This window comes from Scyliorhinus canicula, chromosome 21, assembly GCF_902713615.1.
Source record: "Scyliorhinus canicula chromosome 21, sScyCan1.1, whole genome shotgun sequence".
Lineage (NCBI taxonomy): Eukaryota > Metazoa > Chordata > Chondrichthyes > Carcharhiniformes > Scyliorhinidae > Scyliorhinus > Scyliorhinus canicula.
This window is the reverse complement of record NC_052166.1, coordinates 59670255-59697444: the sequence shown is the minus strand read 5'-3', so window position 1 is coordinate 59697444 and position 27190 is coordinate 59670255. Positions and strand designations below refer to the sequence as shown.

General features: G+C 52.1%; 1 protein-coding gene and 1 long non-coding RNA gene across 8 annotated transcripts in view; one reads left to right on the top strand and one right to left on the bottom strand.

Moving 5' to 3' along the window:
* Positions 1–27190, top strand: part of LOC119955856 (adenylate kinase isoenzyme 1-like) — a 211274-nt gene that overhangs the window by 30857 nt on the left and 153227 nt on the right. For 2 of the 3 annotated variants that reach the window (XM_038782496.1, XM_038782495.1), the window contains exons 3-5: positions 12237–12398; positions 15632–15804; positions 18304–18417. In XM_038782496.1, coding sequence (XP_038638424.1) covers positions 12237–12398; positions 15632–15804; positions 18304–18417 — 449 coding nt within the window. The remainder of the gene's footprint in view (positions 1–12236; positions 12399–15631; positions 15805–18303; positions 18418–27190) is intronic. The other variant, XM_038782497.1, reaches the window with a different exon arrangement.
* The window catches only part of LOC119955857, a 75820-nt gene that overhangs the window by 35773 nt on the left and 12857 nt on the right, over positions 1–27190 (bottom strand). For 2 of the 5 annotated variants that reach the window (XR_005458542.1, XR_005458545.1), the window contains one exon: positions 15624–15813. The exons of the other annotated variants lie outside the window; for them this stretch is intronic. This is a non-coding gene — a long non-coding RNA (uncharacterized LOC119955857). Of the gene's footprint in view, positions 1–15623; positions 15814–27190 lie in introns of those variants that run through there. 5 annotated transcript variants of the gene reach the window in all.

The following is a 27190-nucleotide window of genomic DNA, read 5'->3' as shown; positions in this document are numbered from 1 at the left end:
CATAATTCAGTGCGTAACACCCCCCTCCATCTCTCACTATTCCCACCTAAGCGAAACAAAAAATAACCTCACTACCCCTGCCCCCCTTACCCCCTACTCCACCCCGCCCACTCCAATTGAATCTGCTAACAGTTTAGTTTTCCTCGAAGAAGACGATAAACGGCTGCCACCTCCCAACGAACCCGAACATTGACCCTTTCAGGGTGAACTTAATTTTCTCAAGCCTGAGAAACACACCCATGTCTCTAACCCATACCCCTCATTTTGGGGGCTCCGAGTCCCTCCATGCTAATAAGATCCGTCTCCGGGCTACCAAAGAGGCAAATGTCAAAACGTCAGCCTCTCTCACCTCCTGGACTCCCGAGTTTTCCAACACTCCAAAAATCGCCACCTCTGGACTCGGCGCCACCCTTGTTTTTAGCACCGTGGGCATGACATCTGCAAATCCCTGACAGAATCTCCTGAACTTCGGACATGCCCAAAACGTGTGGACATGATTTGCAGGCCCTCCCGCACATCTCCCACACCCGTCCTCCATCCCAAAAAACCTGCTCAACCGGGCCACCATCATGTGTGCCCCGTGAACCACCTTGAATTGTACCAGGCTGAGCCTGGCACATGATGAGGGCGCGTTGACTCTTGTGTGACTTTTTTTTATCAACATAGCAACAATACGCAAGTGAAACCACAACTGAGGCGTTTTACATTATTGTGTTAAACTCTTTCAAACAATCAGGAGTGTTCATCAAACGGAGAAGGTGCAGTTTCACAGTAGGCGCAGAAGCTTCACAATTTGTTCTTAAAAATCTCTTAGTGTGGGGCAGCACGGTGGTGCAGTGGTTAGCACTGTTGCCTCACGCTGCCCCCCTGTCCGTGTGGAGTTTGCACATTCGTGCCTGCGTGGGTCTCACCCCCAGAACCCAAAGATGTGCAGGGTAGGTGGATTAGAACAAAGAACAAAGAAAATTACAGCACAGGAACAGGCCCTTCGGCCCTCCCAGCCAGCGCCGATCCAGATCCTTTATCTAAGCCTGTCCCCCATTTTCCAAGGATCTACTTCCCTCTGTTCCCCGCCCGTTCATATACCTGTCCAGATGCATCTTAAATGATGCTATCGTGCCCGCCTCTACCACCTCCGCTGGCAAAGCGTTCCAGGCACCCACCACCCTCTGCGTAAAAAACTTTCCATGCACATCTCCCATAAACTTTCCCCCTCTCACCTTGAAATCGTGACCCCTTGTAATTGACACCCCCACTCTTGGAAAAAGCTTGTTGCTATCCACCCTGTCCATACCTCTCATAATTTTGTAGACCTCAATCAGGTCCCCCCTCAACCTCCGTCTTTCCAACGAAAACAATCCTAATCTACTCAACCTTTCTTCATAGCTAGCACCCTCCATACCAGGCAACATCCTGGTGAACCTCCTCTGCACCCTCTCTAAAGCATCCACATCCTTTTGGTAATGTGGCGACCAGAACTGCATGCAGTATTCCAAATGTGGCCTAACCAAAGTCCTATACAACTGTAACATGACCTGCCGACTCTTGTACTCAATACCCCGTCCGATGAAGGCAAGCATGCTGTATGCCTTCTTTTTTTTTTTAATTTAGATTACCCAATTATTTTTTCCAATTAAGGGGCAATTTAGCGTGGCCAATCCACCTACTCTGCACATTTTTGGGTTGTGGGGGCGAAACCCACGCAGACACGGGGAGAATGTGCAAACTCCACACGGACAGTGACCCAGAGCCAGGATCGAACCTGGGACCTCAGCGCCGTGAGGCGGTTGTGCTAACCACTAGGCCACCGTGCTGCCCTCTGTATGCCTTCTTCTTTTTTTTTATAAATTTAGATTACCCAATTATTTTTTCCAATTAAGGGGCAATTTAGCGTGGCCAATACACCTACTCTGCACATTTTTGGGTTGTGGGGGCGAAACCCACGCAGACACGGGAAGAATGTGCAAACTCCACACGGACAGTGACCCAGAGCCGGGATCGAACCTGGGACCTCAGCGCCGTGAGGCGGTTGTGCTAACCACTAGGCCACCGTGCTGCCCTTCTGTATGCCTTCTTGACCACTCTTATCGACCTGCGTTGCCACCTTCAGGGTACAATGGACCTGAACTCCCAGATCTCTCTGTACATCAATTTTCCCCAGGACTCATCCATTGACTATATAGTCCGCTCTTGAATTAGATCTTCCAAAATGCATCACCTCGCATTTGCCTGGATTGAACTCCATCTGCCATTTCTCTGCACAACTCTCCAATCTATCTATATTTTGCTGTATTCTCTGACAGTCCTCCTCGCTATCTACAACTCCACCAATCTTAGTATCATCTGCAAACTTGCTAATCAGACCACCTATACCTTCGTCCAGATCATTTATGTATATCACAAACAACAGTGGCCCGAGCACGGATCCCTGTGGAACACCACTGGTCACCTTTCTCTATTTTGAGACACTCCCTTCCACCACTACTCTCTGTCTCCTGTTGCCCAGCCAGTTCTTTATCCATCTAGCTAGTACACCCTGAACCCCATACGACTTCACTTTTTCCATCAACCCGCCATGGGAAACTTCATCAAACGCCTTACTGAAGTCCATGTATATGACATCTACAGCCCTTCCCTCATCAATTAACTTTGTCACTTCCTCAAAGAATTCTATTAGGTTTGTAAGACATGACCTTCCCTGCACAAAACCATGCTGCCTAACACTGATAAGTCTATTTTCTTCCAAATGTGAATAGATCCCATCCCTCAGTATCTTCTCCAACAGTTTGCCTACCACTGACGTCAAGCTCACAAGTCTATAATTCCCTGGATTATCCCTGCTACCCTTCTTAAACAAAGGGACAACATTAGCAATTCTCCAGTCCTCCAGGACATCACCCGTGCTCAAGGATGCTGCAAAGATATCTGTTAAGGCCCCAGCTATTTCGTTCCTCGCTTCCCTCAGTAACCTGGGATAGATCCCATCCAGTCCTGGGGACTTGTCCACCTTAATGACTTTTAGAATACCCAAAACTTCCCCCTTCCTTATGACAACTTGACCTAGAGTATTTAAACATCCATCCCTAGCCTCAACATCTGTCCTGTCCGTCTCCTTGGTGAATACCGATGCAAAGTACTCATTAAGAATCTCACCCATTTCCTCTGACTCCACGCATAAATTCCCTCTTTTGTCTTTGAGTGGGCCAATCCTTTCCCTAGTGACCCTCAGGGTAGCATGGTGGTTAGCATAAATGCTTCACAGCTCCAGGGTCCCAGGTTCGATTCCCGGCTGGGTCACTGTCTGTGTGGAGTCTGCACGTCCTCCCCCTGTGTGCGTGGGTTTCCTCCGGGTGCTCCGGTTTCCTCCCACAGTCCAAAGATGTGCGGGTTAGGTGGATTGGCCATGCTAAATTGCCCGTAGTGTCCTAATAAAAGTAAGGTTAAGGGGGGGGTTGTTGGGTTATGGGTATAGGGTGGATACGTGGGTTTGAGTAGGGTGATCATGGCTCGGCACAACATTGAGGGCCGAAGGGCCTGTTCTGTGCTGTACTGTTCTATGTTCTATATACGAATAAAAGGCTTTGGGATTTTCTTTAACCCTGTTAGCCAAAGATATTTCATGGCCCCTTTTCCCCTTTTAGCCCTCTTTATTGCGCGTTTGAGATTCGTCCTACTTTCCCGATATTCCTCCAAAGCTTCATTAGTCTTGAGTCGCCTCAATCTTGTGTATGCTTCCTTTTTCATCTTAGCTAGTCTCACAATTTCACCCGTCATCCATGGTTCCCTAATCTTGCCATTTCTATCCCTCATTTTCACAGGGACATGTCTGTCCTGCAATCTTTCCTTAAAAGACTCCCACATTTCAAATGTGGATTTACCCTTAAACAGCTGCTCCCAATCCACATTCCCTAGCTCCTGCCGAATTTTGTTATACTCTGCCTTTCCCCAATTTAGCACTCTTCCTTTAGGACCACTCTCGTCTTTGTCGATGAGTATTCTAAAACTTACAAAATTGTGATCGCTATTCCCAAAGTAATCACCGACTGAAACTTCAACCACCTGGCCGGGATCATTCCCCAATACCAGATCCAGTATGGCCCCTTTCCGAGTTGGACTATTTACATACTGCTCTAAAAAACTCTCCTGGATGCTCCTTACAAACTCCGCTCCATCTATGCCTCCAACACTACACGAGTCCATTCAATGTTGGGGAAGTTAAAATCTCCCATCACAACCACCTTATTGCTCCTACATTTTTCTATAATCTGTCTACATATTTGTACCTCTACTTCACGCTCGCTTTGCCCACACTCAATTCCCCTTAATTGGAAAAAAAGAATTGGGTACTCTAAATTTGCTTTTTAAAATGTATTAGTGAGCTGCGTTCAAGCTGCTTGTTAACAGAAGCCAGCGCAGTGCTATAATGTGGCTGACTCTGTACAGTTCTCCTGTCTAGTGACATCCACCAAGTGGGCAACAATCACGGATATAAATCTGAGAAATTGAGGAACAGTAACCCTTAGTTCCAACGTCGCAGCAGTGACTACACTTCAAAACTTCTTCATTGGCTGTAAAGCTTTTTGGGATGGCCAGAGTCCATTAAAGGCGCTATATAAATGAAATTTTATCTTTGCAAAGACAAAGGGCACGATTCTCCGCCCCCCACGCCGGGTGGGAGAATAGCGGAAGGGCCTCCCGACATTTTTCACGCCCTCCCGCTATTCTCTCCCCCCCCACACCCGACCCACGCCATGAATCGCCGCCCGCCGTTTTTTACGGCAAGCGGCGATTCTCCGAGGCCGAGCGGCCGGGCCTTCACGCCCGTTAAAACACGGCAGCAAACACACCTGCTCGCTGCCGTCGTGAAACGGGCGCCAGATGCCCGTTTGGGGCATCTGGGGGCCCGATTGGCACGGCAGTACCACGGCCGTGCCAAGGGGGGCATAGGCCCGCGATCGGTACCCACCGCTCGCGGGCCGTGTGTCCGTAACGGACGCACTCTTTTCCCTCCGCCGCCCCGCAAGATCAAGTTGCCACGTCTTGCGGGGCGGCTGAGGGAAAAGACGCCAACTGCGCATGCGCGAGTTGGCGTTGTCCAACATGCGCATGCGCGGCCGACATCATCGGGCATCAGCCGGCGTGACGGTTGACGTGCGGCCTTGATGACTGTCGTCAAGGCCGCGCCGCCGTGACGCACGGGGCCGCACTCCTAGCCCCGCCCGGGGGGGAGAATCGACCCCAGAAGTAGGCGTGAAGGCTGCCGTGGGTCACGGCCTGTCCCACGGCAGCCTTTACGATTCTCCGCATTTGGGGAGAATCTCGCCCATAGAGCTTTACAACATAGAAAAAGGCTCTTCGGTCTGTGTCAGGCACCAAACACCTATCTATTCTAATCTCATTTTCCACCACTTGGTCCATAGCCTTGTGTGCTGTGGTATTTCGAGTATTCATCTAGATGCCTCTTAAATGTTGTGAGGGTTTCTGCCTCCACCACCCTTTCAGCGAGTTCCAGATTCCCACCGCCCTCTGGGTGAAAATGTTTTTCCTCAGATACCGTCCCCAGCTGGTTTCGGCCTTTGTACTGACTCCTGATTCAGTGACTGCCCCTTCAACTACTGCTGGGAAATGTCTGGACTTAGTTTGGCTTTGACACTTCCCCCTTCATCCCACCCATGATCGGATAGCCCACTGACACTCCCTGTTTAGACTAATACTTTAAGAATTGTGCTTGAATGGGGGACAACAGGGCAGCTGGCATCCAGGGAACAGCCAGATTAGAGAGTCTTTTAGGAGGGTAAACTGCAACTAAGAAGCAATGCATTCTGAGCCCTGGATACAGTTCCTGATGTTACTTTCCCCAGATGTTGCAGCCGGCAGTACAAGGGTTGCTTCCCCAGACTTCACTCCCCCAGATGTCACTCCCAGATGTTGCATCCCCCCAGATGTCAATCCCCCAGATGTGGCTCTCCCCAGATATCATTCCCAGATGTTTCACCCCCAGATGTTGCTCCCCTCTAGACTGTGCTGACCCAAAATGCTGCTTCCTCTGACATCAACCCCCCGCCGCCCCTCTGTTTGCCCCCAGGGATGTTTGCTTTGGCCTAGTTAATCCTTGAATTGGAAACATGGCATCGATTAGCTGGTTGTGAAACATGACCGGTTTTGGAAAACAGGAAGGCAGCTGTGGAAGGAGAAGTGGGGATTAACTGTGTCTGCGATGCACATTGTTCCGATATAAACACAGAATCAGTGACCACTCACAGGTTGCCTTTGGCGGTATTTTGTGCTTAATCCTGGCTGTGGTGAGCTGCCGGATTTCAATGTGGTTGATGTCCGATGTCAGCTGGAAGCAGTGTTTCTGGATAATAGCTGAGAATTTAAACAGCCTGTTTCTACATCCTGTCTCGGGCTCTGTCCCCGGTGCATTGCACCTTCAATGAGGAGCAATCCATATTTTGAATTCACAAGAAACACCGGAAGAATAGTGGGCCGGATTCTCCATTGCCCGATGTCAAAAGCAGGAACGGCGACCGGGAATGTTTCCGGGGCAGTAATGCAACTGGAGGTCAAAGGTTGCACAGTGGTTAGCACTGTTGCTTCACAGCTCCAGGGTCCCAGGTTCAATTTGCACGTTCTCCCCCGTGTGTGCGTGGGTTTCCTCCGGGTGCTCCGGTTTCCTCCCACAGTCCAAAGACGTGCAGGTTAGGTGGATTGGCCTTGCTAAATTGCCCCTTAGTGTCCAAAATAAAAGGTCAGGTGGGGTTACTGGGTTGTGGAGATAGGTTGGAGGTGTGGGCTTAAGTGGCCTGCTCTTTCCAAGGGCTGGTGCAGACTCAATGGGCCAAATGGCCTCCTTCTGCACTGTAAATTCTATGATTCAGCGTCGAGGGATCTTCCCTCAGCATCGCACCTGCGATGTTCCGGAGCTGAAATAAAAAGCATGGCTTGTTGACAATGTGCAGTGGGTCAGTCGGCGTCTTCGTGCAAGGTGTGATTAACATTCAGGATCCGTCAGGTTCATTTATTTCCTTTAACCCAACAAAAACAAAAAAATGACAAAAAAAAGAATTTTCCATCCCACAACTCGTCTCCGCCGAAGAACCCAGAATCAGCTCGGGTTTGCTGGTCACAGCTTCTCCTATGGATCAGAAGGCTGTGGTTACATGTCAAACTGATTCCGCTATGGGATGCTGAGAGAGTTCTTATCATCACCTTATCATCAAATTTCAGAGGGAGGGGGGGACTTTGCCGGTTGTCATTGTGAACACAGATGGATTGCGAATGTTGCTGATCCAAGCTGGATATTTTAAATGATGGATAACCTTTTGGATAAAGGCAGATTATTTTCTTGGTGTCCCTCAGAGGTAATACACTGAAATTATCTTGTCACCGTCTAGAGTTTGAGGTAGTAACCCTGAGCTGGTACCTCGGCTGTGAATATAAATTGCGGACAGGATAATTGTTCTGTGCAGGAGTGGCCATAACAAAAACATTGGACAGAGATCGCCTCACAGTGAAACAGTTAACTTCCTTTTAAATTACTCGTGTTCCTATCTGCTGCTTTCAGAGAAGCATTAAGAGTCTGTCTCAAGCCGATTAGTGTTTGTCAACAGATAATATTGTGCTCTTTCCGGAACATTCTGCATTTCGTATTATCAATCCAGAAGCTTACGGCTTGAGATCAAGGTTACTTCCTGACCCGCAGCAGTTTATGTTTGAGCCTGATCCTGTTCAGGCCCGATGACTACCCTTCTAAACTTCGACAGTCTTGGTTGACATGGCCTATTGCCCCATTCTGAGCCACAGTGAATCCACCCTGAGTAATGTTACTGCAGGTTACTTTCCACCATCCAGTTTGATACTGAATCATAGAAACCGGGACTAAGTTTATGATTCACTTCATTCGTGGTTTCCTCTATGCCTGTGTTGAACAAGTAGATCTTGGCAGCCCATCGTGTGGCATTCTGCCTGCAGAGGGGAAATCCTGTCCCTGCTGATACTGTCCGTGCTGACCTCCCTGGAGTAAGGGGAGGCCTGAGAGAGTTGTTCATTATACCTAGATAAGCTAAACAACCGAAAAGCTGTTGCCATTGGCTGAAAGTAGAAAGGCTACACAGGGGGCACAGGTTTAAGGTAAGAGAGGCAGGGTCTGGATGTGAGCACGGACCTTTTTTTAATGCAACCAGTCGTAAAGATCTGGAACACGCTGCCCATGGAGGTGGTGGAAGCGGAGAGACTGAATGATTTCAACAGGAAATTGGTTGGTCGCTTGAGGGAAATAAACTTTTTTTTAAAATGTATTTATTCAAAGTTTTTCAATAAGTTTACAAAACACTCCAGACAGCGCCGGGCACGCCCAGAACATATGGGCGTGGTTTGCTGGGCTCTCCGAACACCTCACACATCGGAAATGGATGATGGAGGGAGAGGGGGCGGAATGGAAAAGACCAGAGGCGGCATCTTGTGTAGGTACTAGCCTGGGGGCACTGGTGACGGCACCCTTGCCGCTTCTGCTGACGCGGTATACCATGAGCCCGGTGGTGATGGCGATGCTGAGGATTTGGGGGCAATGGAGGCCTGAAAAATTTACTCATCCTTGCCCCTGTCATTTGCGCCCTGTGTACCACTTTAAACTGGATCAGGCTGAGCCTGGCGCAAGATGAGGAGGAATTGACCCTGCCCATGGTGTCAGTCCACAGGCCCTCATCCAGCTCCTCACCCAGCTCCTCTTCCCATTTGCCCTTCAGCTCCTCCACGGAGGCTTCCTCCATTTCCTGAAGCTCCTGGTATATCTCCGAGATCTTACCCTCTCCGACCCAAACACCCAAAATCACCCTGTCCTGTATCCTGCGGGCAGGCAGCAATGGAAATTCTCCTTCCTGCTTCCTGACAAACGCCCGACCCTGCATGTACCTGAAGGCATTTCCCGGGGGTAACCCAAATTTCTCCTCCAGTGCCCTTAAACTGGCAAAAGTCCCGTCAATGAATAAATCCCCCAGCCTTCTAATTCCTGCCCGGTGCCAGCTTTGGAACCCACCATCTATCCTGCCCGGGGCAAACCTATGGTTATTCCGTATCAGGGACCAGACTGAGGCCCCCATCTCCCCCCTGTGCCACCTCCATTGCCCCCAAATCCTCAGCGTCACCGTCACCACCGGGCTCGTGGTATACCGCGTCAGCAGAAGCGGCAACGGTGCCGTCACCAGTGCCCCCAGGCTAGTACCTACACAAGACGCCGCCTCTAGTCTTTTCCATTCCGGACACGTTCGCTGCCCAGTAGTAGCTACACAGATTCGGCAATGCCAACACCCTCCCCGGGGTCTTATTGGCCCACACAAATCCATAATACTCTTGCTCACTTGCTTGAAAACGGCCTTAGGGATGAGAATGGGCAGGCACTGAAACACAAACAAGAACCTAGGGAGGACCGTCATCTTGACAGACTGCAGCCTACCCGCTAGGGAGAGCGGTAGCATGTCCCACCTCCTAAAGACCTCCTCCATCTGGTCCACCAGCCGCGCCAGATTGAGCTTATGCAAGACCCCCCAACTCTTGGCCACCTGAATACCCAAATACCGAACACTCCTCTCCACCATCTTGAGCGGCAGCTTCTCCAGCCTCTGTTCCTGGCCCCGCGCATGCACCACGAAGAGCTCGTTCTCCCCAACGTTAAGCTTATATCCCGAAAAGTCTCCAAACTCCCTGAGGGTCTGCATAACCTCCCCCATCCCCTCCACCGGATCTGTGATATATAGAAGCAGGTCATCCGCATATAGTGAGATGCGGTCCTCCCCCCCCCCCCCCCCCCCCCCCCCCCCCCCCCCGCAATGGACCAAACCCCTCCAGCTTCTAGATTCCCTCAGCGCCATGGTCAATGGCTCAATCGCAGGGGGGTTAGGGGGCAACCCTGCCTCGTTCCACGGTATAGTCTAAAGTACTTTGACCTCAACCGGTTCATCGATACCCTCGCCACTGGGGCCTGGTATAACAATTTAACCCAACCAATGAACCCCTTCCCTAACCCAAACCTACCCAGCACCTCCCACAGGTACTCCCACTCCACCCGGTCGAAGGCCTTCTCCACGTCCATAGCCGCCACCACTTCTAACTCCCCCCCCTCTCCAAGGGCACCATAATCATATTCAGGAGCCTCCGTACATTTGCATTCAGCTGCCTGCCCTTCACAAATCCCGTCTGATCCTCATGTATCATTCCCGGGACATAATCCTCAATCCTAGTGGCCAGGACCTTCGCCAACACCTTGGCATCCACATTGAGGAGTGAAATCGGCCTATATGAGCCACATTGCAGCGGGTCTTTGTCCCGCTTGAGAATAAGCGAGATCAGAGCTCGCGACATCGTCGGGGGAAGACTTCCTTTTCCCTCGCCTCGTTAAAAGTTCTCAACAGCAACGGAGCCAACAGTTCCGAAAACTTCCCATAGAATTCAATCGGGAACCCATCTGATCCCGGGGGCTTGCCCGCCTGCATATTCCCCAACCTCTTAACCAGCTCCTCCATCCCAATCGGGGCCCCCAAGCCCTCTACCTGCTCCTCCTCTACACTCGGAAACCTCAATTGGTCCAGGAACCGCCGCATCCCCCCCCCTGATTTGTACAAGTTCCCATAGAAGTCCCTGAAGGCCTCATTTATTTTGGCTGAACTCCGCACCGTATTCCCTCCCTTGTCCCTGATTCCCCCAATTTCCCTAGCCGCCTCCTTCCTCCGCAGCTGTGCGCCAGCATCTGACTCGCCTTTTCCCCATATTCATACGCTGCTCCTTGTACCTTCCTCCACTGGGCCTCAGCTTTCCCCGCAGTCAGCAAGTCAAACTCCGTTTGGAGGCACCGGCACTCCTTCAACAGCCCCTCCTCGGGGGATTCCGCATATCTCCTATCCACCCTAAATATCTCTCCTACCAATCTATCCCTCTCCCTCCTCTCCCTCTTCTCTCTGTGAGCCCTGATGGAGATTAGCTCCCCTCTAACCACCTCCTTCAGCGCCTCCCAGACCACACTCACCGAGACCTCCCCGTTGTCATTGGCCTCCACACACCCCCGGATCCGCCCACAGACCTCCTCATCTGCCAACAATCCCACGTCCAAGCGCCCCTCTCTTCCCCTAACTCCAGCTCCACCCAGTGCGGGGCGTGATCCGAAATCGCGATGGCCGAATACTCCGTCCCCTCTACTCTCGGGATCAGTGCCCTGCTCACCTCGAAAAAGTCTATCCGTGAATAGGCCTTGTGCACGTGGGAAAAGAAGGAGAACTCCCTCGCCCTTGGCCTAGCAAACCTCCACGGATCCACTCCCCCCATCTGATCCATAAACCCCCTCAGGACCTCGGCCTCTTACCCGACCTAGACCGAGACCGATCCATTACCGGGTCCAGTACCGTGTTGAAATCCCCCCCCCCCCCCCCCCCCCATAATCAGGTTCCCAGCCTCCAAATCCGGGATCCGGCTTAGCATCCGCTTCATGAACCCTGCATCGTCCCAATTTGGGGCATAGACATTCGCCAGCACCACCTGGGCTCCCTGCAGCCTACCACTCACCATCACATAACGGCCCCCTTTATCCGCCACGATGCCCACCGTCTCAAAAGTCACCCGCTTGCTCACCAAGATTGTGACCCCCCCCCTGTTCTTCACGTCCAACCCGGAGTGAAAGACCTGCCCTACCCATCCCTTCCTCAGTCTGATCTGATCTGCAACTTTCAGGTGCGTCTCCTGTAGCACGGCTCCGTCTGCCTTCAGTCCCTTTAAGTGCGCAAATACCTGGGCCCTCTTGACCGGCCCATTCCCCTCCTCCAATTGAGGGAAATAAACTTGTGGGAAATAAACAGGCAAGGCACCAGGGATTGAGTGGTGGAATGGGACTGACTGAATAACTCCACAGAGAGCTGGCATGGACTCGATAGGCCCGGTGGCTTCCTTCTGTCTGTACAACCTCGACGCATTGATAACAGACATGTGAGTGAGGTCCTGGATGTCGCCAATGACCCTAGTACCAGACACACAGCAAGAAACATCTCTCTCAGGCGAGGCAGAAAGGAGATGGAGGGAAAGATATATATATATATATTGATATACCCGAGCGAGTTCTAAGGCTCCCGTCACCATTTTTACCCCATCCACCTGTAATCGACTCAAATAAATTAATGGAATTGAGTCATATTTAATATTTGAAGCATCTTTGACCTTCAGATGAATTACTAATTGATGTTTTGTTCTGTTAGAAGCAGGAGTTGCTCCTTATCGTCGATATGACCGTTTGCCCCCAATCCAAGCCCAATTTTCAATTGAAAGTGACTCAGACATGACAGAATCTTCTGGACTGATTCAAGAATACGATGTGTTCGACCCAACCAAAACAAGGCCATGCATTATTTTTGTCATTGGTAAGTCTGTCCTCGGTTTCTGTATTACTCGAGTGCGGTAACTGTCTGATTCTGCGTTAAGTTGTTCTTTTTCCTCTTCTACTCTGCCGGGAAGGTCGGCCAAAGCTGTACTAACTCTGATCTGCCCAGCAGACTGTTAATTGCTTCACACGCTGCGTGCTCACTGGACAAAGTATGGGTGTGGTTTTGTGGTAGAACTCTTGCTTCTGCATCGGAAGGTTGTGGGTTCGAGTCCCACTCCTGACAACATGTGCACAGCAGCCAGGCTGACAATTCAGTGCAATGCTGTGAGGGTGCTGCGTTGCCTGGGGTGCTGTCTTTAAGCTAGGCCGGTCTGATCTTCCTCATGGGTGCATTGGGTGTTATTTGAAGAAGAACTGTGGAGTTTTGCCTGCTTTCCTACTCAATACGTCTCCCAAGGTTCTATTCCCCTGGATTCCTGAGTCTGCACTCCTGCACCAAGTCACAAGCACAAACTTCAGCTTTTTAGCCACGCTGGGCAGAACACAAGGGCCCGAATTCTCCGCTCACTGTGGTTCATTTTTTACGCCAGCACGTTTTACAGCGGCGTGGGGTGGTTACAATGCAAAATTGGGCAGCACGGTAGCATTGTGGTTAGCACAATTGCTTCACAGCTCCAGGGTCCCAGGTTCGATTCCGGCTTGGGTCACTGTCTGTGCGGAGTCTGCACATCCTCCCCGTGTGTGCGTGGGTTTCCTCCGGGTGCTCCGGTTTCCTCCCACAGTCCAAAGATGTGCAGGTTAGGTGGATTGGCCATGATAAATTGCCCCTTAGTGTCCAAAATTGCCCTTAGTGTTGGGTGGGGTTACTGGGTTATGGGGATAGGGTGGAGGTGTTGACCTTGGGTAGGGTGCTCTTTCCAGGAGCCGGTGCAGACTCGATGGGCGGAATGGCCTCCTTCTGCACTGTAAATTCTATGAAAATCCCATTGACAAGCGGCAGGAAGATAGAATGCTCCATCAGTGAATGTCGCGTCCCAAACCCCCTCCCCCACGGTGTGTTTTCCAGTGGGACCAGAACATTCCCAATGTTCTGGAAGAACCTGCCCACAGAATTGAATTTGGGCCCTTTTAAGTGGCCTCCCCCCCCCCACCCTGGTGCGTCGCCATCTTACATTAGTGGCCACATCTCTCCACAGTGAGAGCACTTAGAAACATCCTCATCAGTCTGAATTCGCTGCCAAGACATACCTTGGGACGGTTTACCACATTAAAGGTGCTATATAAATGCAAGTTGCTATTTTTGTCAACAAGCAATCCAAACATATCATGGTCTGAGGTGCCGATGACAACTCTCAGTGTGGACAGGTTGGTAAAACATTACTTGAGCTGGCTCTCAAATGGTCGGCCTCCCTCCGTTATAACTTGACTGATCTGTTTTCATCCTGGGTGGAGAATTGAATCCCTAATCCGGGTTTTATTTTTCCTCCGTTTGCTCCTTTTTTAAAATAAACTTAGAGTACCCAATTAATTTTTTCCAATTAAGGGGCAATTTAGTGTGGCCAATCCACCGAGCCTGCAGATCTTTGGGTTGTGGGGGCGAAACCCACGCAAACACGGGGAGAATGTGCAAACTCCACACGGACAGTGACCCAGAGCAGGGATCGAACCTGGTTTGCTCCTTTCTAATGGAGCAATTCAGGCGGGGGGTTCAGGGTCCAAGACACCCCCGAGAAGCGGGAAAGGGGGAAGGTGAGACCGATGCAGAGGGAGCGCGTCGGCATCTCAGGCTGTGGGCGGGAGGAGGCAGAGCGAGGGTCGGGTCATGCGATTACAGAAAACGAAGCAAGAAGAGGTCTCGTGGCTTGACCGACCAGAGCCTGGCTGGAGCACATTGGAGACGGATGTGGCATGAGGAAAACCGCACCTCAGTCAAACCTACTGCGCTGAGAACCATAAGCAGTTTGGCGTTTGACCGAGATCTCGTGTCATTCAGCCCGTACCTTGGCTGGCATTCTGTGACCGTTGGGATTCTCTTTACCCACTGCCAGCGCAAACCCGCCCATGGGTTTCCCGGTGGCGTGGGATGGATCCAATGGGAAATCCCATTGACGGGAAGAGAGGATCCCGCTACGATTGAATGGCGCGCTGCCAAGACACACGTGGCTGGGGCACTTTGTATCATTAGTGAGACCCAGTTAAACCCCTTTATACACATTCAGCTTATTATTTATAAAGCTCACCTACTGTGAAAATCCTTGTAAGAGATTGAAAGGGAGGTAATCAGTTCTGCAGAGACTGGACAAGACTCAAGTTTCTTGGTTCACAGGTTTTATCCAAGTACATGCAGGGAAGCTAGACCCATACAAGCTGGAGCATAAGCTCCTCAATCAACTATAATACATCATTCATAAACTGTTATATTGCTAATAGTTCATTTGCAGGGCGGCACGGTGGTTAGCACTGCTGCCTCACGGCACCGAGGACCCGGGTTCAATCCCGGCCCTGAGTCACTGTCCGTGTGGAGTTTGCACATTCTCCCCGTGTCTGAGTGGGTCTCACCCCCACAACCCAAAGATGTGCAGAGTAGTGTAGGTGCAATGGCCACGCTAAATTGGCCCTTCACTGAAAAACAGAATTGGGTACTCTAAATTTACTTTTTTTCAAAAGCTTGATGTCAGCTGACCTATATTTCCCAAGCTCCTTCGTGCTCTGCTCTTCAATGTGGCGGAGTTCCTGCTACCTGCCTTCTTGTTTTAAGAAGTGAATTCTTGAAGAGGTGGCACTGATGTAGAACGAGGAATGGAAGCAGCGCACTGGAGGGGGAGGAGGCAATGCAGGACTTCCATTTAACTGGTGTTAAGTGAGAAAGGAGGAACTTGTATTTAGATGACCCTTTTAGGAACCTCATACCATCTTGAAGCATTTTACAGCCAATAAAGTACTTTTGAAGTGTGTTCACAGATGTAATGTAGGAAATGGGGTGAACATTCTGGGGTTAGAGGTGCCTGGGAACACCATCAGCTCCAAATCTGTCTGCAAGCCACATTTCTTATCAACATGGACATATATTGACATTTTTTCATGGTAACTGCTTCGAAATCCTTGAACTACCGAACCACCAGCATTGTAGCAGCGACCTACTCCATCTGCTTTTCCATTTTCCTCTTCCTTCTCCTGCCACCCTCCATCCCACCGCCCCCCCCCCCAACACTTTTGAGACCTATAGTGTGAATGCACCTTGACCTGTTTGCGTTGTTCCGCACATTGCAGGGGGCCCTGGGAGCGGGAAGGGAACGCAAAGTGCCAAGATGGCCAGGCGATACGGATTTGAGTCCATTTCGGTGGGGGAGATCCTACGTCGACAGATGCTGCACCACGCGACCAGCGACCGGAAGTGGGAGCTCATCGCACAGATCATCGCCAACGGGGAATTGGCACCTCCTGTAAGCGACCTGAAACAACACAAGTCCAAACAAGATCTTTAGAACTGAGGCGGAGTGTTGGAGCAGGAAAGAGAATTGATTCCAATGAAGATTGCGTAGTAATGCAGAACTTGAGAACTGCCAAAAAAAAGAGATGCGTCAAAGCTTTTCGTCTTGCACTTATCAGGACAAATGCAAGAATACTAAATTTCGAAGGGAGTAACAATTTATACTCCACGGGAAAGGGGTACTGATTGGTTGGAAAGTTGCCTCTGATTGGTCAAGGTGTTGTCGTGGAGAATGCACCAGGAAACATGTCCCCCACGCTTTTGTTTACTTCAAAAAAGGCACAATGCCTGGACATGTTCCCTTTACCAAGTATGCAAAGAATTACACCAAAATTAATTTAAGATTATTGGTCGGGCTCCCGATGTAGACCACCTTTGCTTGCTAGAAGCTACATATGCTTGTCCTCCATAGGCAAGAGGAACATGTCCAGGCTTTGTGCCTTTTTAAAATTAAACAAAAGAAACGTTTCCTGCTGGATTCTCCATAGCAATGCCCCCACCAATCAGAGTTGACTTGCTAACCAAATAGCAACCTTTTCAAATGCCGTATAAACTGTTGCTCTCTTTGAAATTTGGCACTCTTGCATCTGTCCTGACGAGTGAAAGATGAAAAACTTTGACAGCATGTTTCTTTTATCAGCAATACTCAAGTGATTGTTCCAGGATCTGAAGGAGTGATTATTACATTAATGTCAGTTTAGTACATCTGCGGGGCAAAAAAAATAAGAGTAATTTATTCTCAAATATGATTTTTAGAAGAAAAGAAATACTTGCGTTTCTATAGTGACAATCATGACCTCAGGATGCTCTATAGCCACTGAAGTAGTTTTGATTGACAGTTTTAATGTGGGTAAATGCAAAAGCCAATTTGTAGACAACAAGCTCCCACAAAGAGTGGTCACAGAACAACCAGGTCATCTGTTTTTAAGCGATATTAGTTGGGGATAAATATTGGCCGGGACACCAGGGTAATCTCTCCTGCTTTACTTGAAGATATTGGGCTGGATTCTCTGGGCCCCAGGCACGTTTTTCTCGGCGGCGTGCCGTTCGCTGGCGGCAGGATTCTATACTCACGCCGCAGCCAACATGATTTCCCATTGGAGCCATCCCACTGGGAAACCCACGGACAGGGATGCACTGCTGGCGGGAACCGGGGGCGCGATTCTCCCAAAACGGGAGAAATCGTAAGGCTGGCGTCAAACCCGGGCGGGTTTGACGCCAGAGCGCCCCTTCCCGACCGGGACCCGATTCTGGTCCCCGGTCGGGGCTAGCAGCCCGACGCCGCAAGCTCCGGCATCACGGGCTTAACGAATTTCGTTAAGCCCGCTTGCCGGAGTTAGCGCCGGCTGACGCGTCATATGACGTCAGCCGCGCATGCGCGGATTGGAAGACTCCAACCCGCGCATGTGCGGATGACGTCATCGCGTATTTGCGCGAAATTCGCGCATGCGTGGGCCGGGATGCCCCTCAGCCGCCCCGCGAATGGATACTGCGGGGCGGCGGAAGGACAAATAGTGCGCGGGCATCGGGCCCGCTGCCCGCGATCGGTGCCCACCGATCGCGGGCCCATGGCACCCTTGGCACGGCCGTGGTACTGCCGTGCCAATCGGTGCCATGGTTATAAAAAGCGAGTTGTTCCTGCCGTTTTTACGAACGGCCAGACCAGGTCTGTTTGCCGTTCGTAAAAACAGCGTAAAGGGCTGGGACTTCGGCCCATCGAACAGCTGTGAATCGCTGCCGGCCGTAAAAAAAACGGCGGCAGCGATTCGTGTCGGGAGTTGGGCGGGGGGGGGGGGGGGGGAGAATAGCGGGAGGGCGGGAAAAATGTCGGGAAGGCCCTCCCGCTATTCTCCGACCCGTCGTGGGGGGCGGAGAATTTCGCCCCGGGAATCCCAAAGGCTGGAGAATTCCAGCTGTTGTCACCGGTTCCTTAAGTTATCCGAGAGAGCAGGCGTTCCCTTAGTCTAATGCCTCTTTTGCAAGAAGGCACCTCCAGCAGCTCAGCCCTCCCTTGGCACTGCGTTGGACTGTCAGCCTAGATTTTATGCTCAGTTTACCTCGTGTGGGACTTGAATCCACAACCTGCTGACTCAGAGGTGAGAGCGATGCTCACTGAATAAAATCGCGTTTCCCAAATGTGAGATACTTCCCTCTTTTTGAGCATCTGGTGCACCGTTGTTCTGAGGTTGCACTTAAAGGAGCTTGTTCCTCTACCTAAACTGGGCAGTCCGTAACCATGGAGCTTAGCATGAGTGATATAGTTCCACGATGGGACAGGAGTGTTGAAAATCTGATCACTGGCTAACTTTCAGAAGTGGCTCTCTGCAAGTTGTGTGGGGTATCCAGGTTGGAAATGCTGGAAGCCCGGACACGGGACACATTTCTCCATCTCGCTGCCCCTTCAGAAAGGTGCCGAACGCTCTAAAATGTGACTTTCCTCATGTTCCCTCAGGAAACGGCTATTGAGGAGTTAAAGCACCAGTTCATGCGGCACCCAGATGCAAAGGGTTTCATTGTCGACGGGTTTCCCAAGGAGATCAGCCAGGCCTTCACATTTGAAGAACAGGTGAGGATTCTCAGTGCATTTCTCTGGCCTTGTGCACAATGAATTGAACTGAAGCATGAAGCAGAGTACAGATGCATCAATCGCTAAACGTTACGCCACAGGTAGGCAAGGCCACAAAAGAAAATCAAGCACGAGAGAGATAAAATTGAAAAAGTGGGGAAGTTATGCTAAACCCTTATTGAGCCTTGGTTAGAGCACACTGTGTGGTCTAACTGTGTGCAGTTCTGGTCACCATATTGTAAAGAAGATGTAGAGACACTGGAGGGGGAGCAGCGAAGGTGTAAAAGGAAGATATCGGAATTGTCTGGGTTCACACATCAGGAAAGGGTCGACGGACTTGGTCTCTTTTTCTGAAAAAAGGCTGAGGAGTGAACTAATCAGTCTTTAAAATTCTGAAAGGTTTTGACAGAGTGGACTGAGAGAGAATGTTTCCCCCTGTGGGGCAGAGCAGAATCAGAGGCCGTCAATACAACATCGTCACCAAGAAATCCAATCGGCAGTTCAGAAAAAACGTCTGAGAGTGGTGGGAATGTGGGACCCGCTGCCAGAGGCAGTGGTTGAAACATAGAATTTACAGTGCAGAAGGAGGCCATTTGGCCCATTGAGTCTGCACCGGCCCTTGCAAAGAGCACCCTATTTAAGCCCATGCCTCCACCCTATCCCCGTAACCCAACCTAACCTTTTGCACACTAAGGGGCAATCTAGCACGGCCAATCCACCTAATCTGCACATTTGTGGATTGTGGGAGGAAATTGGAGCACCCGGAGGAAACCCATGCAGACACGGGGAGACAGTGACCCGAGGCCGGAATTGAACCCGGGTCCCTGGTGCTGTGAAGCAGCAGTGCTAACCACTGTGCCACCGTGCCGCCCCCAATTGAACAACATGATACGATGAAGCTGAGGCAAGACAACTATTCGAAGGAGAGGGAAATAATGATAGCTTTAAATGAGGAAAGGTGGGAGGAGGCTCAAGTGGAGCAGAGACCAAGATGCACTGGCTGGATCGAAGGGCTTGCGTTTTTGCCATGTATTGTGTATAATGTTGGTATACGGGACGGGAGCTCACTTCACAATAGTGTGGCGGCAGGAGGCTTCCGGGAGTTGGCCAATGAGACAATACGGTGAACCAAATGACATTGACCAAGGGCTGGAAAGGGACAGACATCTGGCTAACTCAGTAACCATAGGATGCAAGCGGGGCCTAGACAATTGTAGCAGAATCTGGAACCTCAGGTCCTACTCAGGAATGGGTGGGACAGCAGTAACGCTACACATGGGTGACCTTCTTCTGATTATCCACACATAGCTTCTGTGGAAGAGCTGCGGAAACCAAGGAGAGACGGGTCAAAGCAGCATTCTTCTGGAAATTCCACCGGTCTTTTGTGAAAGTTACGGTGGACAAGCAGGAAGGCCCCCTACTCCCTCCGAAATTCACCCCTTGGACATCAGTGCAGGCGCGCTTCTCCATAGGCAAGTTCAATGTGAGGCACCCCCAGTGATGCATGGCGATCTCAGCCAGACCATTAACTAGTGGCTTTGCCAACATGCGGGCCCTTTTCCCCCTAGGGGCCAGCAAAGGTCGATTTATCCCTTGAGTGAATTGGAACAGATTCCTGATCAATGACTTTTGCAACATCACATTTTTTTTTTTAAATAATTTTTATTGAATTTTTCAAAATACAAACATTTTAACCCCCCCTACATTTACATTTAAATTATAACAAAACAAAGTCAAACCCCCCTACTTAACAAGAAAAAGAAAAAGAATCCCCCCCCCCCCCCCTACCCGCGCATCCCCCCCCCCCCCCGCCGGCGAACCGACAGTCAGACCAACTTATCATTTCTAGCAGCGTCCTCGGGCAGGCCTTGCCCGTGCCACCGCCGCTACCGTACTTCCTTCGTCGTTTTCCCCCCTCCCCCCCCCCTCCCTCCCTCCCGCCCTCCCCTCCCCTCCCGGGTTGCTGCTGTCATGGCCTCAGTTTCTATCTCTGATCCAAGAGGTCTAGGAAGGGTTGCCATCGCCTGGAAAACCCCTGCACCGACCCTCTCAGGGCGAATTTGATCCTTTCCAATTGGATGAAGTTTGCCATGTCGTTTAACCAGGTGTTAACACTCGGAGGCCTTTCGTCCCTCCACTGAATCAGGATCCTCCTCCGAGCCACCAAGGACGCAAAGGCTAATATTCCAGCCTCCCTCGCCTCCTGTACCCCCGGTTCCACCCCAACCCCGAAGATCGCAAGTCCCCATCCTGGCTTGACCCTGGACCCCACCACTCTCGACACCGTCCCTGCCACCCCCTTCCAGAACTCCTCCAGTGCCGGACATGCCCAAAACATATGTGCATGATTCGCAGGGCTTCCCGAACATCTAATACACCTGTCTTCACCCCCGAAAAACCGACTCATCCTTGTCCCCGTCATGTGGGCTCTATGCAGTACCTTAAATTGAATGAGACTTAGTCGCGCACATGACGACGACGAGTTGACCCTCTCCAGGGCGTCTGCCCATGTCCCGTCCTCTATCTGTTCCCCCAGCTCTAACTCCCACTTATCTTTCAGCTCCTCTACTGGTACCTCCTCCACCTCCTGCATAATCTTATAGATGTCCGAGATCTTCCCCTCCCCGACCCAGACCCCTGATAGCACCCTATCACTCACCCCCCTGTCGGGGAGCGCGGGGAACCCCGCTACCTGTCGTCTGGCAAATGCCTTCACTTGGAGGTACCTGAACGTGTTCCCCGGGGGGAGCCCAAATTTCTCCTCCAGCTCTCCCAGGCTCGCAAACCTCCCCTCTATAAACAAGTCCCTCAGTTGTCTAATACCCGCCCTCTGCCAGCTCTGGAATCCCCCTCCTGTGTTTCCCGGCGCAAATCTGTGGTTCCCTCTTAGTGGTGCCCCTATCAGACCTCCCACTTCCCCCCTGTGTCGCCTCCACTGCCCCCAGATCTTGAGGGTGGCCGCCACCACCGGGCTCGTGGTATACCTCGTGGGAGGGAGCGGCCATGGTGCCGTTACCAGTGCCCCTAAGCTTATGTTGCCGCAGGACGCCCTCTCCATGCGCTTCCAGGCTGCCCCCTCCCCTTCCATCATCCACTTTCGTACCATCGATGTATTTGCCGCCCAGTAATATCCGGAAAGGTTGGGTAACGCCAGCCCTCCACTATCCCTACTCCGCTCCAAAAAGACCCTTCTAACTCTCGGGGTGCCATGCGCCCACACATACCCCATGATACTACTCGTTACCTTCTTGAAAAAGGCCCTGGGGAGGAAGATGGGCAGACACTGGAACAAAAACAAGAACCTCGGGAGGACCGTCATTTTAACTGACTGCACCCTCCCTGCTAGCGACAGCGGCACCATGTCCCACCTCTTAAACTCCTCCTCCATCTGCTCCACCAGTCTGGAAAAGTTCAACTTGTGTAGGGTCCCCCAGTTCTTTGCCACCTGCACCCCCAAATACCTAAAACTTTTAACTGCTCTTTTGAAGGGGAGCCTCCCAATTCCCTCCCCTTGGTCTCCCGGGTGTATTACAAAGACCTCACTTTTCCCCAGATTTAATTTATATCCCGAAAAGTCCCCGAACTCCGCTAGTATCCCCATTACCTCCGGCATTCCCCCCTCCGGGTCTGCCACATACAACAACAAATCATCCGCATAGAGCGAGACCCGATGTTCCTCCCCTCCCCTTGTCAGTCCTCTCCACCCCCCTGAACCCCTCAGTGCCATCGCCAACGGCTCAATCGCTAATGCAAAGAGTAAGGGAGATAGGGGACATCCCTGCCTAGTACCTCGATGCAGCCCAAAATATTCTGACCTCCTCCCGTTTGTTACCACACTTGCCATCGGAGCTGAATAGAGCAGTTTTACCCACTTGATAAATCCCTCCCCAAACCCAAACCTTTCCAACGTCTCCCACAAGTATTCCCACTCCACCCTGTCAAATGCCTTCTCCGCGTCCAGCGCTACCACTATCTCCGCCTCCCCTTCCACTGCTGGCATCATAATCACATTTAACAATCTCCGAACATTTGTGTTAAGTTGGCGTCCCTTCACGAACCCCGTCTGGTCTTCATGGACTACCCCTGGCACACAGTCCTCTATCCTGGTTGCCAGGACCTTTGCTAACAGCTTGGCATCTACATTTAAGAGGGAGATAGGCCTGTAGGACCCGCACTGGACCGGGTCCTTGCCCCGCTTCAAAATCAAGGAGATCAGGGCCTGCGACATTGTTGGAGGCAGAGCCCCCCCCTCGCGCGCCTCATTGAAGGCTCGCACCAGCACTGGACCCACCAAGTCCACAAATTTCCTGTAAAACTCCACCGGGAACCCATCCGGCCCCGGCGCCTTCCCCGCCTGCATCTGGCCTATCCCTTTAATTAGCTCCTGCAGCTCTATCGGCGCCCCCAACCCTTCCACCAGCTCCTCCTGTACCTTTGGGAACCCCAATTTGTCGAGAAAGTTCTTCATTCCCCCTCTCCTCTTCGGCGGTTCAGACCTATACAATTCCCTATAGAAGTCCCTAAAGACCCTATTCACCTCTTGCCCCTTCTGCACTACATCCCCACCCCTCTCTCTCACTCCCCCAATCTCTCTGGCTGCATCTCGCTTACGAAGCTGGTGTGCCAGCATCCTGCTCGCCTTTTCCCCGTACTCATACGCCGCACCCTGCGCCCTTCTCCACTGCATTTCCGCCTTCCTAGTGGTCAGTAGGTCGAACCTGGCCTGCAAGCTACGCCGCTCCCTTAATAGCCCCTCCTCTGGCGCCGCCGCATATTTCCTATCTACTTCTAGGAGCTCCCCCACCAGCCTCTCCCTTTCCTGCCTCTCCTTCCTCTCTCTGTGTGCCCTTATGGAGATCAGCTCTCCTCTAATCACTGCTTTCAAGGCCTCCCAGACCGTCCCCACCTGCACCTCACCTGTGTCATTCGTACCCAGATAGTTCTCAATGCCCGTTCTCACCCTTCTGCACACCTCTTCGTCCGCCAACAGCCCTACATCCAGGCGCCACAACGGGCGTTGGTCCCGCGCCTCCCCCATGTCCACGTCCACCCAATGTGGTGCATGGTCCGATATCGCAATGGCCGAGTACTCCGTGTCCTGCACTCTCGGTATCAGCCCCCTGTTCAATACGAAAAAATCGATCCTAGAGTACACTCTGTGGACGTGGGAGAAAAAAGAATACTCCCTCGCCCTAGGCCTACCAAATCTCCATGGGTCTACCCCTCCCATCTGCTCCATGAACCCCCTTAACACCTCTGCCGCTGCCGGCCTCCTATTCGTCCTGGAACTCGATCTATCCAGCCCAGGGTCTAACACCGTATTAAAGTCCCCTCCCATGATCAGGCCCCCTGCCTCCAGTCCCGGGATGAGGCCCAGCAGGCGCCTCATAAAACCCGCGTCGTCCCAGTTCGGGGCATACACATTTACCAGTACCACACTCTCTCCCTGCAGCCTACCCCTCACCATCACGTACCTGCCCTCCTTGTCTGCCACCACCTCTGCCGCCACAAACGACACTCTCTTTCCCACCAAAATCGCCACCCCCCCGGTTCTTGATATCCAAGCCTGAGTGGAACACCTGTCCCACCCACCCCCTTCTCAGGCGGACCTGATCTGCTACCCTCAAATGAGTCTCCTGCAGCATTGCTACATCAGCCTTCAGTCCCTTCAGGTGTGAGAAGACCCTTGATCTTTTGACCGGCCCATTCAGCCCCCTTACGTTCCACGTGATCAATCGGGTCGCAGAGCGACCCGTCCCTACTCCCTGTCGATTAGCCATGTCTTGTCCCTTGCTCGCCCCGGGTCATCCCTTCTTTTCTGACCCGCTTCCCATAGCGATGGCCCCCCCCCCCCCCCCACCCCCCCCCGACTCTCCCCTTCTCGTCCCTGGTCTTTCTAGCAGCAACCCGGTGTCCCCCCCCAGTCCCCCCCCCCCTTCCCCCCCCCCCCCCCCCCCTGGCTAGGACCCCTCCTAGCCGCGATGTACCCCACATCGTACTCCCGAGAGTCAGCTGGTCTCCGCTGACCCGGCTGCTCCTGCCACATTCCGACTCCTCCCGGTTCACCCCATCTGCGCCCGTGAAAGATCCCCTTAAAACCCCCGAGAAAGACCCGCATAATCAACCCGCTCCCCCCCGTCCCGTCTCCCCAACTTAACGATATAAATACAAATACCCAATGGCAACTAAATACATAAATACTTAACTACATACTTAAATAACAAAATAATTAACTAACTATCAACTAACCGCGTGCCCAACCATCACCCTCCATCAAACAGTATACATAACCGCAGATAACCATAACCCGAAAAGAAAAAAAAGAACCAAAAAACCCCCCCAAGCACCCAAAGAAAAAGGGTAAGAGAGGTAAATAACTAAGGGAAATTGGAAACGGGAAAAAACACCCCATAAGAAGCCAACGACCCACAATAGAGATTTCAACAGTACAAATATACAGAAACACCCAACAACTCGAAACCTTCAAAATATTCAGAAAAGTCAACCGTTCGAGAAAAAACACCCCAAACACTCCACGAAACTGTTACCCAGTTCCGACCTGGCCTGAAAAAGAAAAGGGCCACTTGCACAATCAAGAGTCCCCCGGCGGCTACGACCGCCGGTGTTCCCAGGTTTTAGTTCGTGTCCAACTTTTCCTCTTGTACAAAGGTCCAGGCCTCCTCTGGGGACTCGAAATAATGATGTTGGTCCTTGTAGGTGACCCACAAGCGCGCCGGTTGCAACATTCCAAATTTGATCTTTTTCGCGTGCAGCACCGCCTTTGTCCGGTTGTACCGGGCCCGCCGCTTTGCCACCTCCGCACTCCAGTCCTGGTACACCCTTACCGTCGAGTTCTGCCACTTGCTGCTTTTCTCCCTTTTAGCCCACCTCAGGACTTTCTCTCGATCACTTAGCCGCTGGAACCGCACCAGCACCACCCTCGGGGGCTCGTTTGCCCTAGGCCTCCTGGCCATGACCCGGTATGCCTCTTCCAATTCCAGGGGCGCCGGACCGGCCCCTTCCCCCATCAGGGAGCTCAACATCTCCGCCACATATCCCGGGAGATCCGACCCCTCCAGGCCTTCTTCCAGGCCCAGGATCCTCAAATTTTTCCTCCTCATCCGAGTGTCCAGCTCCTCGAAGCGGCTCTGCCACTTCATGTGGAGTGCCTCGTGCGCCTCCACCTTTGCCCCGATGACTGTGGCCTCCTCCTCCCTCGCGGCCATCTCCTGCTGCAGATCTTTAATCGACGCCTCTTGGATCGCCTGGGCTCCCACCAACCTGGTGGCCGTCGCGTTCATGGACTCTAAGAGTTCCACTTTCATCTCCGTGAAAAAACGGAGGAGAGCGGCCTGCTGCTCCTCCGCCCATTTCTTCCACTCCTCCGGTGCACCGCCGGCCGCCATTTTGATTTTCTTCCCCCGCTTTTTTTGGGGAGCTGCTGCCGTTTTTCTTGCCGCTCCACTCCGGGTACCGACCATAAAATCGGTCTAGTTCTCCTCAGGGGACCTTCCCCCACCGGGATTCGTTTTTTCAGCGCCGTTGGGGCCCTCCAATTGGCCCAAAAACACCTTTGTTGCAGGAGCTTCCAAATGTGCGGCTTAGCTAGTCATAGCCGCAACCGGAAGTCCTTGCAACATCACATTATCGACCACAATGTGACCTACATCTCAACAGAAATCCATTATTTAGTTTGTGTGCTTATCATCGTTGCAGAGCAAGTTCTCCCGGGCCAGCTGTAGCGCAGGGTATGTGGGCAACAATGCTGGCTCTGCAGTCCACACTTAATCTCACTGATATCCATCTCCAACACCTAAAACCCTGCAATGCGTAGATTGGACCATTTCGGAGGATTGCCAAGAGACAATCACATTGCAGTGGGTTTTGGAGTCACATGTAGGCCAGACCTGGTAAGGGCAGCAGATTTCCTGCCCTAAAGGACATTAGTGAACCAGATGGGTTTCTATAACAATGGCTTCATGGCCATCATTAGATTTTTAATTCCATGATTTTTTTTCATTGAATTCAAATTCCACTACCTGCCATGGTGGGGTTATCCTGGGCCTCTGGATTACTAGTCCAGTGAAAATATCTGCTCCCCACAAGCACGCCAGAAATTAGGGTGCCAACCTGGTGAAGCTATAAGACAGGGCTACTTGGATGCCAATCTGCAGAAACAGCAAGCAATACACAAAGCTAAGTGATCCCACAATCAATGGATCAGATCTAAGGGGCGGAATGCTCCGACCCCTCGCAGGGGCGGGGAATCACCCGGGGCCGGCGTAAATCCCGACCCCGCCGTGGCCAGAATTCTCTGCCACCCGGGAATCGGCAGGAGCGGGAATTACGCTCTGCCGATCGGCGTGCCCCCCGCGGCGATTCTCTGGCCCGTGATGGGCCAAAGTCCCGCCACTGACAGGCCAATCCCGCCGATGTGGTTTAAACCACCTCTGGTGCCAACGGGATTGGCGGCGCGAGCGGGGTCCCCGGGGTCCTGGGGGGGGGGGGGGGGGGGGGGGCGATCGGACCCCTAATTTCGGGTACCCCAATGGTGGCCTGGCCCGCGTTCGGGGCCCACCGATCGGCGGGTGGGCCTGTGCCGTGGGGGCACTCTTTTTATTCCGCCGTCGCCACGGCCTCCACCATGGTGGAGGCGGAAGAGATCCCCCCTACCGTGCATGCGCCGGTGGTGACGTCAGCGGCTGCTGACGCTCCGGCGCATGCGTGGACCGGCGAAGGCCTTTCGGCCAACCCCGATGTCGGGCGGCGTAGC